Here is an 18,116-nt window from a genome sequence, read left to right as displayed (position 1 = left end):
GATACAGTAATTACACTGGATACAGTACTCCCCCAGCCTGGGATACAGTAATAGCCTGGGATACAGTAACTAGTCTGAGATACAGTAATTAGCCTGGGTACAGTAATAGCCTGGGATACAGTAATTAGCCTGGATACAGTAATAGCCTGAGATACAGTAACTAGCCTGAGATACAGTATTTCTCCAGCCTGGGATACAGTAATTAGCCTGGATACAGTATTTCTCCAACCTGGGATAGAGTAATTAGCCTGCATACAGTACTCCCCCAGCCTGGGATACAGTAATAGCCTGGGATACAGTAATTAGCCTGAGATACAGTAATTAGCCTGGATACAGTACTCTTCCAGCCTGGGATACAGTAATTAGCCTGGATACAGTACTCTCCCAGCCTGGGATACAGTAATTAGTCTAGATACAGTAATTAGCCTGGATACAGTACTCCCCCAGTCTGGGATACAGTAATTAGCCTAGATACAGTACTCTCCCAGTCTGGGATACAGTAATTAGCCTGGATACAGTACTCTCCCAGCCTGGGATACAGTAATTAGTCTAGATACAGTAATTAGCCTGGATATAGTACTCCCCCAGTCTGGGATACAGTAATTAGCCTAGATACAGTACTCTCCCAGTCTGGGATACAGTAATTAGTCTAGATACAGTAATTAGCCTATATACAGTACTCTCCCAATCTGGGATACAGTAATTAGCCTGAGATACAGTAATAGCTTGGGATACAGTAATTACTTAACCAGCCTGGGACACAGCACTGACAGATATTAAAATGTGGCAGTTGCACAAACTGGCATAACATTCTCAGACAGACAGGGATAAAATACTCATTGGCCCAGACTAGAAGTCACAGAACTGGATCCAGTACTACAACATAACCAGTGGGATGAAATAGTCAGACAGGCTGGAGGTAGGGTTACCCACCTGGCCAATATTTTACTGGTCTGGCCGGTAAAAATGATGGTTGATCCCAATGTTATGAAAAGAGAGAAAGGATAAATATATGGGAAGGCCGGTATTTTTTCCAGAAAAGGTGGCAACCCCAGCTGGGGGTAAAGTCCTCAGGCAGGCTGAGCATAGGGACCCAGGGGCAGACAGAAGGACAGGTACCAGACAGACAGTCTTTAGGAGCCAGACACAAGCCGGGGAAGTTGCAACATGAACACTTTGTAGTTTGTACCCAAATGTCAGGAGCCAACAGGGAGGCTTAAGTAGCAGCTCGAGGGGACTTAGCCAACAACATACACTGAAACTACTCAGCCCATCCAAACTCACCCTCCAACTTTACTACCCACCTGACCCTTTCACCTGCACCAATACACACTTGAGTTCCATTCACATTTATATTGTTGACCTGATTACTAAAGCAGATTACCCTCTCTCTCGAGAGCCCACTCCATGCATCTACTACCTTTACTGTATGACAGGCTAAAAAATCCTGTCGGATTGCGACTGCATCTGTTCGTTGATGTGGTCCGATCCGATCGTTGGGCCCTCCCATCGTTGGGCCCTAGGGCTCACGATCGAATCAGCCCGATATTGCCCACCTCAATGTTGGCATATCAGGGAGAGATCTGCTAATTCAGCGTCATCGCCAAACAAACGTACCTCTCTGTGTATGGCCCCCTTTAACAGAGCATTTTTTTAGATGGGGGTCAGCGACCCCCCCATTTTAAAGCTGGAAAGAGTCAGAAGAAAAAGGCTACAAATTAAAAAAAATATACACAATAAATAAATATAACCAATTGAAAAGTTGCTTAGAATTGACCATTATACAACATACTTCAAGGTGAGACTGGAATATGATTAGGAGAGGGGCTGAATAGAAAGATGTGTAATAAACATTTGCAATAACTATAAATGTGAAGCCTCACAGAGCATTCGTTTTATTTAGATGGGGTCAGTGACCCCCCCCCATTGGGAAGTTGGAAAGAGTCCGAAGAAATAATTCAAAAACTATAAAAAAAGGAAAAAAATGAAGACCAGTTGGAATGTTGCTTTGAATTAGGCACTATAAGGGCATAGACACACGGTCAGATTTGGGGAGATTAGTTGCCTGGTGATAACTCTCCTTTTTTTGGGGCGACTAATCACCCCGAACTAGAGGCAACTTCGGAAATCGAAACGCTCCGAGTGCCATCCTGCTGACGATTTGCATTCTAGCCGGCGGGAAGGCAGTTCGGGGTGATTAGTCTCCCCAAAAAAAAGGAGCGTTATCACCGGGCGACTAATCTCCCCAAATATGACCCTGTGTCTGCTGTAAATGCTAAAAGTTAACTTGAAGGGGTTGTTCACCTTTCAATTAACTGTTAGTATGATGTAGAGAGGGATATTATGAGAAACTTTGCAATTGGTTTTCATATTTTATTATTTGTGGTTTTTGAGTTATTTAGCTTTTTATTCAGCAGCTCTCCAGTTTGCATTTCAACAATCTGGTTGCTAGGCTCCACATTCCCCTAGCAACCATGCACTGATTTGAATAAGAGACTGGAATATGAATTAGAGAGGCCTGAATAGAAAGAGGAGTAATAAAACGTAGCAATAACAACACATTTGTAGCCTTACAGAGCATCTGTTTCTTAGATGGGGTCAGTGACCTCCATTTGAAAACTAGAAATAGTCAAAAGAAAGAGGCAAATTATTTAAAAAAAAAGATACAAAAAAGAAAAATGAAGACCATTTGGAAAGTCGCTTAGAATTAGGCAGTCTCTAACTAAATGCTAAAAGTTAACTTCTTCTTTAATGACGAGCTGCTGCTCATAATGACTTTATACCCCACTAATGAGCACGGGCCGCGCTACACTGTCATGTGACTGAGTGCGACATAAAAGAGGAGCTTTCAGTAACCCGACAGTTTTGCGCAACTCAATCCTCGGGGTTTTTTTTTTTTTTTTTTTTAAAGCGACAGGGTGTCTAGACGCCCACGTGACGGGCCGCGCCACTGCCTACTGGAGACTGAGAGACACAGAGGAGGGGGGAGAGAAGGAGAGACAGGGGAGGGAGAGACAGCCTAGGGGAGAGAGACAGCCTGTGAGAAGGAGAGACAGCCGGGGAGAGAGAGTAGAAAGACAGCCTGTTAGAAGGAGAGACCGCCGGGGAGAGGAGAGACGGGAGGGAGAGAGACAGTCGGGGAGACATCCTGGAGAGAGAGTGAGCATGGGGGAGAGAGACAGCCGGGGAGAGAGACAGCCTGTGAGGAGAGACAGGGAGAGAGAGAGAGTAGGGGGAGAGACAGGGGGAAGAGACAGCTGGGGACAGAGAGAGATTATGGAGGAGAGAGACAGCCGGGGAAAAGAAGAGACAGTCTAGGGGAGAGAGACAGCCTGTGAAAAGGAGCGACAGGGAGAGAGACAGAGTAGGGGGAAGAGACAGCTGGGGACAGAGAGACAGCCTGTAAGAAGGAGAGACATGGAGAAAGACAGCCTGTAAGTAGGAGAGAGAGATGTGGGGAGAGGAGGAGGGTGAGTGACAAGCAGGAGCTGTAGATTAGTCAGTGAGTGTGAGCTCTGTGGCACAGGCTGCTCCGGTTTATCGGAGGGTTCCCAGCACTAAGCGCTTCCCCTGCTTCTGCTGCTGTTGGTTGGGGTCGGAGACTCCTCCTGTGACTTTCCCCCACCCGCCCCTCATTTGATGTGACATTTGCATAAAACAGCCGGGGGCGGAGCCGCGTTTAGAGAAGGAGGAAAAGACAAGTCCCAGTTTATTTTTCCCCCTCGCTCCTACTGAGCGGCCGGATGAACGATTTTTCCCTGTGGATTAAACGAGGCGCAGCCAGAGCTTCAGTCCGGGACCCGCAGCGCCTGTAACGGATTATTTGTCGCTTCTATTGGCCGCGCTGACCCCTCGCACAGGCAGCGACCCCCCAGTTCTATCGCTTTCCCCGCAGTCAGGAGCGCGCACCCCACTTTGGATGTAGCAGTTCTGGGGGGACCCTGATTTCCCACGTGGAGATTAAATGTCCTTGAGATCTCGGTGCAGATTGAGCCCGGGGGCTTCTCTCGGCTGCACCCAATGCCCGGGAGCCGCTGAGCCTTATTATTATCATTAATATCATTATTATTATTATTATTCCCCGTACACTTTGCAGCAGGATCTCTTCCCATAAAAGACTGGCGCATGTTCCAGATCGCATTGGTTTGTCGGATCCTCAGCTCCCCCCGACCCTCCCGACCCCTCCGGGCTGTTGCTGCTGGTCTCTGTCCGGCCTCGGATCCAGGATTCTTCATGATTTGCGGGCGACATGCACGTTTTTTAGCCGGGAAGCCTTGCTCTCGTCCCGCATGTTCAGGACCAAACGATCGGTGCTCGTCCGGCGACTCTGGAGGAGCCGAGCTCCCGGGGAGAACGGGGAAGGGGAAGGCGGGGAGAGGGCGCATGGAGCCGGCGGCTGCTGTCTGGGCAAATCGGCGAATAAGGTGCCCGGGAAGGCGCTGGTGGGCTCGGAGGCTGCAGAACTGAAAGCGCTCGCCCATTGTGTTCTGAAGAAGCTGAAGGAGAAGCAACTGGAGGGGCTGCTGCAGGCGGTGGAGTGTAAAGGGGGAGCCCGCAGCCCCTGTCTCCTGTTACCCGCGGCCAAGCTGGACTCCAGGCTCGGGCAACAAGCCTTCTCTCTGCCGCTGCTCCTCTGCAAGGTCTTCAGGTGGCCGGATCTCAGGCACTCGTCCGACGTCAAGCGACTTAGTTGCTGCGACTCCTATGGCAAGAACAACCCGGAGCTGCTCTGTTGCAACCCCCACCATCTCAGCAGACTGTGCGAGCTAGGTACGTGCCCTCCTTACTCCTACTACTAGTATTACTGCTGCTGCTACTACTACTACTACTGATACTGCTGCTATTACTGCTGCTACTAATATTGCTACTATTTCTACTACTACTGTTGCTACTAATACTGTTACTATTACTACTTCTGCTGGTAGTACTGCTTATACTGCTACTATTACTACTTTTACTACTGCTGCTACTTTTACTACTGCCATCTACACTGTCACTTCTGACTGCCAGTCTCTTGTGCAAGGGCATTGGCACAGCTGCTGTGTGTATGTAACTGGCAGTTAATCAGAAGGCCTGGCTGTGCTGAGAGGGGGTTATTACTGGCATTGGGGGCGCAGGCACATTGCAAAGGGGCAATATTTATACTGATTATCCCTTGGCATAATTATCTCTGGGCTACATGGGCACATGTTTCCCTAATCCCAGGCACTGCTGGCCAATCCCCTGCCAATGGGCTAATGCCAACCTGTACCTCTTTCTGTCATGGCTATACTCCCCGGGTATATTGGCATATAATGTCGTGGGCATGGTGGGGGGCTCTGGGCACACAGATGTAGGTGGGAGAGGTTGAAGGGAAAGTCTGGGTGACAGTTGCTGCTGGAAGGTGTCATTATCTATGCGATTGTGTCTGGCTTCAGTTACACTGTGTGTCCCCCCTGACTGGGCTTGTGGGTGACTTGTCAGTTTGCCAGAAAACCTTGAATCCCAGATATTCCCCATGATCATCCAGAGGCATCTGCCCCCTCCATGCCAACTCAGTGGGGCTCCTACCAGTGGCAATATAGAGGGGGCACCTCAAATGCACCTGGGGGCTCAGCTTGTGTCATTATTGGTTATTGCACTTCCCTGTGCCACAGTCTAAGAGTAATGTCTGTGAGTAGAGTCTGGGAGTATGAGAGAGAGTAGAGTGTGAGAGTGGGGTCTGTGAGTAGACAGTGAGAGTAGAGTGAGAGTGGGGTCTGTGAGTAGACAGTGAGAGTAGAGTGTGGGAGTGGGGTCTGTGAGTAGACAGTGAGAGTGGGGTCTGTGAGTAGACAGTGAGAGTAGAGTGTGAGAGTGGGGTCTGTGAGTAGAGTGTGAGAGTGGGGTCTGTGATTAGACAGTGAGAGTAGAGTGAGAGTGGGGTCTGTGAGTAGACAGTGAGAGTAGAGTGAGTAACCTGATTATTTTCTGACAGTTCTGTGTAATTCTGTCATTTCATTCATCTCCCCAATCAATGAATTGTGGGGTGTCCCTCAGTTTTGCCCCTGGCACGTGTATATTACATTTATATGATGCATTTTTATAACCGAGCTGCTTATTTAACCTTATAAGACCCCCCCCTTGTTTCTGTCCTGATTATTGTTTCATTATTTATAACCACCCCCCCTGTTTCCTAATCCCCAGCCCGAGTTTGTTATTAAAGTCCTGAGAGAGCAAGTTGGGGTGCAGAGTGAATGTTACTGATTGTAATAAAAAGACTTTTGTTTATTACGCGCGGCTGTATCTGTGCGACTTGCAGCGTTTCCCCAGCTGAGTACAGTAAGGATAGGAAATTGCAGTCGCGCGGCTACTTTATAGTCCAGGCGGGTGTCAAAGAATAAAGTCCCTTTATCTTGTGCCTCAGTGAAATAAAGGGACACAGAGCGGCGCTGGCGGGAGCGCTTTTGGCTGGAGCGTTTTTGAGCCCCCGGTCAGACAGTTGCAGGAGTTGATAGCGGGGAGGGCTGGCGCCAGCCGCAGCGATTGTTTATCTCTCTGCTAAATATCAACGAATGGCCGACTCTGTGCCCTGCCTCTCACCCCCGGGCCTTGTTACACAAACACTTTGCCTCGTACAAGAAGAATGTCAGTTTTATTATCTCTGGTCTCTATCTCTTTCCTCATGGACCTGCTTTTATTTTCTCTCTCTTTCTTCCCATTGCAGAATCTCCCCCACCTCCCTACACCAGATACCCCATGGACTTCCTCAAACCCACTGGTAACTATTTCTCATTAGTATTATTTATTTATTAGTATTATTTATGTAATTATTATTTATCATCATTATTATTATGCTTATTATTATTATTATTATTTATTATTATTATTAATCATTATTATTATTATTAATCATTATTATTATTTATTATTTTTAATATTTTGCTGCTGGATCAGGGACAAGGGGGGCTGAATAAGGAGGCCCCTGACTTGTCCCCCCTGGGGAATAGGGTTTTATGACTCCTCTACATCTTGGGCTGGGAGGTTTTAACACAGATTTCTGGAATTTTTTTTGTGTGCATTTAAATTTCCTCATGTGCTGAGATCAGGACATTTAGGGTGAATTTTTTTTTCGGAATTCTCAGTGTTCACGGCTGTGAGACTTTATGGTATTTTACCTTTCATTGTGTGCATGTGTGTTAGGGTTGGGGGTCCGGTGGAGTTTTGGGTCTATTGGGGGGGATCGCCTGTTTAGTATTAGCGACTCCCACATGTTTGTGACTTTTTATAAATGATCCAGTTCCTTGTTCTACTGCAATGTCGTGATGCTCCTTTTTGAGTTTTTCTGGGTAGCTCATTTGCTGTGAGTTTTTGTCATAAATATTTCCTTATAACTGTCTGCTGTCAGAGAAGGATGGGATTTGTAGTTCTGCAACAGCTGGACAGCTCAAAATGCCATAAAAATAGTTCAGATTTTTGCATCCCCATATATAGGAAATCTTTCCTTTTTACTTTTTTGGGGTGATTTTGTGTGTATGTGTGTGTATATATATATATATATATATATATATATATATATATATATATATATATATATATATATATATAGCGTTATTACAGATGTACATAGTGGGGTAAGGTCTATCTCAATTTTACATATATTGTAGGAAATTTAGTACTCTGTTGAATCGAGTACCCTACCCCCAAGAGCTTACAGTCTATGATAGATCTAAACAACTTATATGCAGCACAACACATTGGGTTTCAGCTGTTATGCAATTACCAGTGCAGTGGTGTCATGTTAGAATGTCGCCTTTTTTTCCCCCGCACGAGAGCTGCACTCTCATTGGTTGATTTGCTCTCACTCTCATTGGTTGATTTGCTCCCATGCCCATTTGGCTGCCTGTTTGCATACGTTTCTAGTTGTGGTGTCTGTAGTGGGGGGTTACAGGTGTAGGAGGGCAAGGTGGCAGCATAAGGGCAAAGTGGGAGACATGGGGTTAAAACAGAACCTGGGAGCGCCTGTTGCTTTTAATGAATGGGCTCAATGCCAGAACCAAAACCCATTTTTATTTGGCACCAGAGTTGTTGAGCCACTTGGAGAGGGACAAATAAAACTTGTGCCTGGCATCTGGCTCACCTTGTTAGACAAATAAGATTGTGGTTTGCTGATAAATATATATATATATATATATATATAATCAGTAATATATCACGGAGTGGCCACAAATCAGCTCATGTCACAGAGCGGAGATGGATGATGCCCCTCTGCATATTGATCCATGTGAGTCTTTTATTTGTGATTATGTCCTTTATGTCACACCAGCAGTAAACCAGCCTCGTCCATCATTTCCCTGCAATAAAACCAATGATTTGCACCTTTCTGACATCCCATTTCACTCATAGGAGACTGACACGGCCTTTGCTATAGAATGGAATGTCTATTGGCTGAAATGAAGGTTCCCAAACTCGGGGGGCTCCCCCTGCTAAGCAGACCTCAAGTGTGAAGGATTTTGGCTGAAGGATGATGTTGAAATTGAAAGCAGCATTTGTTCATTCTTCTGACTGGATACAGTGTAGCAGGTCTCGTAATCAGCTGCTTGTGCAACATTGTTTCAGGAGTCAGAACAGATAGTGCTTTCAACAGCAAATGAAACATTTACAAATAACTTTAAAACCTTTGAAAAGTCATACTTAATGTATATGGGAAAGTTTATTACAGATTCTTTCAGTGCTCAGCATTTTTGGGTTTGCATCCCCACAACATAAGCTTCCACCTCAGAATTTAATCACGCTCCCCTTTTTGATTGGAGGAAGCCGTGAGTGCATCAGTTTCATTGTCCTCCCAAGTCCCAGGGAGCTGAGTGATCTTTGGCTTCATTAGCAAGTGATGACATGTAGGCAGTGAGATGTGGAATAAAGAGGCCTCCATGGAGCTGTGTGTCCTGCTGTACTAAAGGAAAGTCCCATGGATTGATAGGAAGAGAGTCAGGTTCCAGGGGAAAGTTTACTGCATTTATTGCGAGGAAGGTGCATTGATTGCGTTGACCTTCTGGTTGGGCACAGCAGATGGATGTTACAGTGGGGCAAAGTGAAGCTGTCTGTCTGTCATTCATCTGTGTTGTTTGTCTTCAGCCGACGTGTTAGGAAGTGAGGGGAAATATCACTTCCCCTTGTGTGCAGCATTGCGTTACTGTGTGTGTGTGCAGCATTGCGTTACTGTGTGTGTGTGTGCAGCATTGCGTTACTGTGTGTGTGTGTGCAGCATTGCGTTACTGTGTGTGTGTGTGCAGCATTGCGTTACTGTGTGTGTGTGCAGCATTGCGTTACTGTGTGTGTGCAGCATTGCGTTAATGTGTGTGTGTGCAGCATTGCGTTACTGTGTGTGTGTGTGCAGCATTGCGTTACTGTGTGTGTGTGTGCAGCATTGTGTTACTGTGTGTGTGTGTGCAGCATTGCGTTACTGTGTGTGTGCAGCATTGCGTTAATGTGTGTGTGTGCAGCATTGCGTTAATGTGTGTGTGTGCAGCATTGTGTTACTGTGTGTGTGTGTGCAGCATTGCGTTACTGTGTGTGTGTGCAGCATTGCGTTACTGTGTGTGTGTGCAGCATTGCGTTACTGTGTGTGTGCAGCATTGCGTTAATGTGTGTGTGTGCAGCATTGCGTTAATGTGTGTGTGCAGCATTGCGTTACTGTGTGTGTAGCATTGCGTTATTGTGTGTGTGCAGCATTACGTTACTGTGTGCAGTATTGCGTTAATCATTGTGTGTGTGTGTGTAGCATTGCGTTACTGTGTGTGTGCGTGCAGCATTGCGTTGCTGTGTGTGCAGCATTGCGTTACTCATTGTGTTACTGTGTGTGTGTGATGCTTTATTTGCACAGAATATTTATTCTCCCATCTATTCACTCTGATACACATGAGCGGAAGCTGCCATAGCACTTGGTTGATCCAGCTTTCAGGAGGGCTTTATATGACAGCACCCACTCATGTATAAATGCAGTTGTGCATATCTCTCATCAGCTCCCACCCATTTGTATAAGTACAAACATACACGAGGCGCATCCATTTCCCACGGAAAGCAGAGTCTTCCTACTGTACAGTCTGAGAGAAACAATATGGCAGCTCCCTCCACTACAATTTGCAGGGAAGGAAAGTTCTTTCATTGTGTTTCCATTTAAATACATAACCCCCCTTTTTAAATAAAGGCCAACTTATCCTCCAGCCCTGGTGTTTCATAATATAGAGGAGTGTGTACAACGCCCTGCTGATTTGATGCTTTATTGCTCTGCAATGTACCGCTGGGTTCTGACTTGAACCTGAAATACCCGCTAGCCTTTTCCTCAAAAGCCATGCCCACCCATGTTTAAATGCCCCCCGCCATGGAAAGGATTGGGTTAAAAGCATTGCAGCGGGAGTTTGGGCAGGAAGATGTGTGTATTCCGTATATTTATCTGACGTTACTAGGTGAGAAGAAGCAACATCGCCTTGTAATGGAACAACGCTGAAATCATAACCAGTTTAACAAGAAGAGGGAGTGCAGCCTCGATGTCTGGGCCCTTAATCATCATCATCATAATGGCTTGAAAGGGGAAGAGAGAATAACTCATTAGGGAAATTCAAAGGCAATGCTTTCAGAGGAGCAGAGGATGCTGGGAGTTGTGGCACGTTGGAGCAATAAGGCCTTAAAAGGGCTACTTCCAGGCCAGACCACCGGATGGAATTCTGGGAAATGTTTTTGTCTGGGACTGTTTTATATTACTGCGCTTACAGCATTCTGGAATTTACCTTTATATTATGGACTGTTTCAGCAACTTCATTTGGTCTTCATTTTTTTCCTTTTTTTTTTTTTTCTTTAATTATTTGCCTTTCAAGTCAAAGTGAAGCTGTCTTCTATTTGTTTTTCGAGACTGTCATTCAAACCACTGCCTGGTTGTTAGGTTAAATGGGACCCTAGCAACCAGATAACTGCTGAAATCCCAAACCGCTGAACCAAAAAAAAAAATAATTTAAAGACCAACTGCAAATAGCCTTTGCATATCACTGTCTACGTTGTACTAAAGGTTATTTTAAAGGCAACCTCCCACTTTAAAGGGCCCATTGGGCATTACTGGTGTTCATTGAGGGTGTGTTTGGATCAAACTCCTGATCCATAGCCCAATTTTTGCTCATCCTCTGGAAGGGACAGCTTGTAGTTAATTAGCCCTTCTATATTCAGATTTATATTTATTAAGTGGGAACTGCCATGGTGCTTAACTCTGATGTAGTGACATGAGGCTGCTGATGATATACTTGCAGTCTTTTTTTAGTGTTTTGCACAAGGACTAAGTATCCATTTATAATAAGGTTTTTAAGTTATTTTTATGCATGTCCCTTAGTCAAGTTGTTGCAGTCTTAAACCAAGGTCTAATTTCAAGTGGATGGTGATTTATCTTTTAGATTCTTCCTTATGGGTCAGTGAAATCTCAGAGGCTCCAAGGGTGAGGGCCGGTGTTTGTTGCAGAGTGGTGTTGGAATAATCTGAGTGCGTGTGGCAGTTGTTTAATTCCAAAAAAATACAGTAACTGTCAGCGGCTAAAAAGCATTTTCTGCACCAAACGCCTCCAATGTCCATATGGGGCCAATGGCATGTCCCCCTGCTCTCCATTGTTCCCGCTTTGATTAAATGAATCGTGTTAGAACCGTATTCTCTAGTTGTCACTTTGCCTCATTTGAAGGGGATGTAAATCCAGTATTAAAATATGAAATCAATAGCCATCCCTTCCTTTCTTTTCTCTGCACTGGAGGTTCTGACTACACATACACTGTATTTCTGCTGGAACAGGAAGAGCTTCAGGTATTGAGTTAAAGCTGTGGGAGCTGATGTAATGGAGGTTTATTTGTGTTCATTGTAAAGGAGCCAATCCATTGCAAAGGTGTTGTAGTGTAGACTTCGTGTTGAGTTGGGTTCATCTTGAGCATTAGGGTTCATTGATATATAACTGGGCAGGTTTTTGTGCCCTCCTTTATACATTGAGGGGGGCTGTTGCTTGTTATACTGAACCATGGGGGTGTGTAGCACTTGCAGCAATGTGTATTATCCTTGTGTATTTGTAAATCACAGTATCCTGCCATTTCTATTGACACATTTTCCTTTTCTTTTGCAGCGGATCCCCCAGACTCTGTCCCTTCCTCCACAGAAACAGGGGGAACAAATTATTTGGCCCCTGAGGGGCTTTCAGGTAAGAGCACTGGTTGATGCAAATTATTGATATTTATTTATTTATTGTGTAGCATGTCTGTTAGGATGTTGGTGACGCCACAACTGATGTAGCCTGGTTGTATATGAAGGAAATTGGAGTGGAAATAATATTAAGAGGTTGTTTTTGAAAATATTGGTATATTAAAAGCATTTCCTGGGTGCAGTTGGCACTTTTATTAGGTACCATAGCATTTGAGTGCGGCGCTGCATTTAACGCAGGATGGCGCAGATCTTAATTGGCCAGTTATGGGGAAGCAGACTCGCATCTACAGGAGGGAGGAAAAATGAAAAGCAGAAAAGCTCTGTAAATTCTTCCCAAGTCTTCATTAAGAATTCTGCCAGAAGGCACCAGCAGTCTGTATAATTCCACTTCCAGATGTCATCGGCTTAAACCTTCTTGTTAATGTTTTTTTTTTTTTTTTTAAATGGCGTGGGTACAAACCTTTATGGAAAAGTCTTGCTTGTTTGTCCCTGTGGGCTTCATTCTGCTCTTGGGGTTTCAAAGGGAGCACTGGTTTTGGGGCTTTATCATGTGATGTAACTCTTCTTGTTCATCTCTGAACCCGTTGGGGTGTGCCTGCTTGTGTTCTAGGTCATACAACGTGATCTAGTCAAGGCAGTAGGGTTCTAGATCACATCAGAAAGATGCTTTTTACAGGAGGCTTGAGCGTTGGCGTCAGGGGTGGTTTTTTTTTTTTTTGTTTTTTTTTTACAGTTCCTTTTACCCTCTATACCCTGAATAGATTGTAAGCTCTTTTTGTTCAGTGCTTGTGTGATGCATATAGTGCTGCTGTTGCTGCTTTAGAAACAATTGTAATATTATTCAAAACTGTTGATTATTGCATAAGTTATGTATCGTAAAAGTCAGTAGGTGAATTCAAATAGTCAATTTTGTTACCGGTTTGGGGGGTCTTTTTGTAGCACCTAGAACATGGAATCCATTGGAGTGAGCAGACCAGATTTGAACCCACAACAAATGCCTAAAATACAATTCTGTTTTTTTTTTTACTATTAGACTCATATATGGACCAATCTGGGGGTTCGCCCTTTTTCCTCTTTGTAATTTTTTTTTTCTTTTTCTTTATAATACATTTTCCTCCCTTGGCTTTCCCTTTATTAAGGGGGAGCTAACGGGGCTGCTCCATGAAGCAATTGGGTTAACTATGCAAGTCATGAAACAAAGCCAAGTGCTACCACATGAAAGAGCATTTGTTTTATATTAAGTCTGATTTACTAGCACCCCTATTCTGCACAGTCCTTTAATGTTTATTCCCCCCCCCCCTCCGGGCTGCATGACTGGAAAAATAAAAATTTTTATTCTTGTGTTTTGGTTACATTGTACCCCTTTAGAACAAAGAATAACATTCAAGAGTCATGGTAAGCTCTTTGTCTGGTCTATAGTAGGGGAATGTCATAGAACTGGTACCCAGAATCCATGGCAGCTGCTGGTTTTTAAATGCAGATAAATGGTCAGGATTTTTCTGCTGAAATATTGACCCACTAATGCACCAGCAGGGTCAAGGCGCTTACTATGGAGGGGCAATGGCAGGCATTCTGCTGCCTCCCACAAAGCCAGTTTGCTTAGTGCACCATTGCATAGAACAGTGATCCCCAATTAGTAGCACGAGAGCAAGATGTTACTCACCAACCCCTTGGATGTTGCTCCCAGTGGCCTCAAAGCAGGAGCTTATTTTTGAATTCCAGACTTGGAGGCAAGTTTTAGTTACATAAAAACCAGGTGTACTGCCAAACAGAGTCTCCTGTAGGCTACCAGTCCACATAGGGGCTACCAAACAGCCAATCACAGCCCTTATTTGACATCCCCATGGATTTTTCCATGCTTGTGTTACTCTCCAACTCTTTTTTTTTTTGTGGCTCACAAGTTAAAAAGGTTGGGGACCCCTGGCAAAGAACATGCAAGCTATTGGAGGAAATAGTTTTTTTGATGTTTCTATGGTACATGTAGTCGTATCCAGCAGTGCAGAGAACAACAATGGACAGGCTTACATAGTAAATTATAGACAAATATTTAATGGATTTATGTAAGACTGTTGCTTACTTGCTTTGTATTTGAAGTTCATTAGAATGCTTATTATTTTGTAACATTCTGGTTCCAAGAGAGTAGACGACACCCTCCCTTTCCCTATAATATTCTGAAGTTTCTAAACTAAAGTGTAACATTTCTGAGTCTCTGGCTATGACCAATCAGAGCCTTGTTTTATACAAGCGTCCCCCCCCCCCAGCCTCCCCCAGGACTCCTGGCTGGGCCCTGCCTCACTGAGCTGACTTAATCAATGGGGCACAGTTCAGGGGGGTTGGAGAAAGGTCGGAACTCAGGAGGCTGGAGCCAGAGAGTTGATTCCTTTGGCAAAGGAAGAAATAACGTGGATGCTAAAAATCTAATCCCCGGAGGCCCCCCTCACAAAAGAAGCTGGTTCCTCTTGGAAAGCACAGGGGTGACCTTTTAATTCACTGGCGCTGCCCTTTCATGCTGCATTCGGGAACGTTTCCCCCCCCTCCTAGTTCTCTTAAAAGAAGCTGATCTTGGAACAGAAAACCACTTTTGTGGCCAGTCTTCTTATTTAATGATCCCTCCTGCGGGGACCGTCCCTTGTCCGAAATAGTGCACTCTGTTCTTTCATTAACTGCGCTGCCGGAGGTTTCTGGGTGTTGTAGTTCAGCAACAACTGTGGGACAATACAAATGCCAGTTTATGTCGGCAAAGCCATTTTCTTTTGTGCGTCCTAGAAGAATTTTTAGGCTGCGATGTGGGGGGCCCCAAGCATTTAAAGGGCTCCGTGGGTCCAGGCACGTACAGTTGTGTGTGTGTTCTGACCTCGTAGAGAATTTATGGGGCAATGATGTCATGGGGGCCTTTGTTCTCGTCATGGCTTATGTTTTACATCTTCCAAACATTTTGTTACATTATACTGAGCAGGGGACAGGGGCAGTGTGTATGGCAAGGCGCTGGGCAGTACAGGTATGGGAATGCTCGGGACCTGGGGCTTTCCAGATAATGGATCTTCATACCTTAAGTCTACTAGAAAATCATGTAAACATTAAATAAACCCAATAGGCTGGTTTTGCCTCCAATAAGGATTAATTATATCTTAGTTGGGATCAAGTACAAGCTACTGGTTTTTTATTACAGAGAAAAAGGAAATCGTCTTTAAAAATTTTGATTATTTGGAGACAGCCTTTCCGTAATTCAGAGCTTTCTGGATAACGGGTTTCCGGATAACTGATCCCATACCTGTAATAATAAGCACATGGTTATTATAACTAAGTCATAACAACCAATCATCTATTGGAAAACAGATTGGTTGCTATGGGCAGCAGACCTGGTTTAAATGTTTTTACATAATTCTGTGTCTGTTCTCCTGCCCTTTTTATAGGCCAGAGAACAAGAAGAGCAGGGTCCCTTGGCAATGCCAAAAGTACATGCAGCATATTAAAAGGAATACTGTCATGGCACTGTATGTTTTTTCAAAACACTTATAGAGCTGTTCCAGCAGAATTCTGCACTGAAATCCATTTTTAAAAAGAGCATACAGATTCTTTTTATATTCAATTTTGAAATCTGACATGGAGCGTGACATATTGTCCATTTCCCAACTGCCACCAGTCATGTCACTTGTGCTCTGATAAACTTCAGTCACTCTTTACTGCTGTACTGCAAGTTGGAGTATCACCCCCTTCCTCCTCCCCCCCCGGAACCTAACATCAGAACAATGGGAAGGTAACCAGATAACAGCTCCCTAACACAAGATAACAGCTGCCTGGTAGATCTAAGAACAACACTCAATAGTTAAATCCAGGTCCCACTGAGACACATTCAGTTACATTGAGTAGGAGAAATAACAGCCTGCCAGAAAGTAGTTCCATCCTAAAGTGCAGGCACAAGTCACATGACTGGGGGCAGCTGGGAAACTGACAATATGTATAGCCCCATGTCCGATTTCAAAATTGAATATAAAAATTTCTGTTTACTATTTTGAGAATTGGATTTCAGTGCAGAAGTCTGCTGTTGCAGCACTATTAACTGATGTGTTTTGAAAAAAAACATGTTTTCCCATGACAATATCCCTTTAATATACTTTGTATTAATGTACTTTTTTTTGCCCCCTCTGGGGGAAAAATGTATCCCAATAGCCTAAAAGCATTCCTGCTTTTCAGTGGTTTCATGCTGCGCCCACCTGGAATTAATGTAGATACATCCTTCCTACAAAAGACCTGCTGTGTATCCGACTCGGGTTTCATTGTGACATAACAGAGAGGCATGAAATGTTTTTCTGGGCCTTTGATCCCCAGTGGCATCTCGGCAATATGCAGCCCAAGTCTGGGCATTCAAAATAAAGAACTTTTAATACGATGCTGGTGGGACGTTTTTATGCAGGGGCCTCGGGCAAAATAACGTTGATTTTTCAAAAAATGGGATGCTGGCAGTTGCAGTCTAAAAGAATTTGAAAAGGTAATAATGTTTGTTGCTTTTCATCCATTGTCTGATGCTATTGGCCTGCTGTGAATTCTGGGAGATGTAGTTAAGCAGCACTTAAAGTGGTAATGGCTGATGCTCAGCGGTCCAAACATATTTATCAGGAGTTAAAGGGTCTGGATAAGTCTAGGCTGCCTGCCAGGCGGTGTGTACCTTACAAACAGCACATCATCTGACCGTTGCTGGGAGCCGCCGGGCCGGTGAAGGAGAGAAATACTGTCTGGGACTTGGCAAGCTCTTTGTATAACTCTTGGACTGTGAGATTTTTTTTTTTTTTTTACTTTTTCTGTTGGCCCCTTTCTGGTAGTTTTCTGATTCAAGCAGCTAGGGTGGGCTATGTGAGGCTACGGGTTACTTATGACATGGAAGAAAAATAAGTTTACATTTCTCTGGCCCTACAGTTTATTTCAGCATTTTTAAATTATTAAGGACTTGCCATACCCCCTATAGTAACAAAAAAAAATTTGTAATGGTACAATAGTTTTATACCTTAAAGGGATGATTAACTTTTAGTACGTTATATGACTAATTCCAAGAAACTCTTCAATTGGCCTTCATTTGTTTTTATAGTTTTTGAATTGTTTGTCTTCTTCTTCTGACTCGTTTCAGCTTTCAAATGGGGGGACACTGACCCCATCTTAAAAACAAAATGCTCTGTAAGGTTAAAATGTATTGTTATTGCTACTTTTTATTACTCATCGTTCTAGTCAGGCCTCTCCTATTTATATTCCAGTCTCTTATTCAAATCAATGCATGGTTGCTAGGGTAATTTGGACCCTAGCAACCAGATGGCTGAAATTGCAAACAGGAGAGCTGCTGAATAAAAAGCTAAATAAGTCAAAAACCACAGATAATAAAAAATGTAAACCGGTTGAAAATTGTCTCAGAATATCACTCTCGGAATCATGCTAAAAGTTTATTTAAAGGCGAACAACCCCATTAATACTTTCTTACCCTGTAGCAGCATGCCAAAACACTACCCCTGTTGCTGAACTACATGTCTCACTATCCCTAGCTGCCTGGCACCCAGTCAGCTGTTGAGTTTGGAAGGTGAATGCCACATTCCTGTTGGTGCCGTCTCACAGTGACCTGGCAGTGAGCAGGCTGTGGGGGGAATAAATTAACAGGCCACACAGGGGTCACTGCCAACACCACCATCTTTCTTAAGCAGGATTAAATGACCCACGTAGCAGTCTGGCTGACTGCCTACTGTCTCACAGCAGCTTCCTTTGCAGTTTATTTTGAGCCATATAGAAATAGCCTTCTGAGCCACACACTTGCTAGTCGGGACACACAAATAAATAGAGAGCGGGTTCCCCTTTTTCTAAGATTTCACCCCAGAATAAGGCCATTAAAGTCGTGTAATGAATTAACGAGTAAATGGTTACCTGCCAGAACGCAACTCTAAAATTTCTGAATTGTA

At 44.2% G+C, this 18,116-nt stretch overlaps 1 protein-coding gene across 1 annotated transcript in view; it reads left to right on the top strand.

Annotated features, from left to right (window-relative positions):
- Positions 1 to 2,902: 2,902 nt before the first annotated feature.
- The window catches only part of smad7.S (SMAD family member 7 S homeolog), a 29,565-nt gene continuing 14,351 nt past the window's right edge, over positions 2,903 to 18,116 (top strand). The window contains exons 1-3 of the mRNA XM_018244598.2: positions 2,903 to 4,770; positions 6,686 to 6,739; positions 12,104 to 12,178. Of these exons, the coding sequence (XP_018100087.1) occupies positions 4,290 to 4,770; positions 6,686 to 6,739; positions 12,104 to 12,178 (610 nt within the window). The 5' untranslated portion in view covers positions 2,903 to 4,289. The remainder of the gene's footprint in view (positions 4,771 to 6,685; positions 6,740 to 12,103; positions 12,179 to 18,116) is intronic.

The sequence above is a fragment of the Xenopus laevis genome, chromosome 1S, assembly GCF_017654675.1.
Source record: "Xenopus laevis strain J_2021 chromosome 1S, Xenopus_laevis_v10.1, whole genome shotgun sequence".
Taxonomy (NCBI): domain Eukaryota; kingdom Metazoa; phylum Chordata; class Amphibia; order Anura; family Pipidae; genus Xenopus; species Xenopus laevis.
This window is presented reverse-complemented; position numbering and strand designations above follow the sequence as displayed.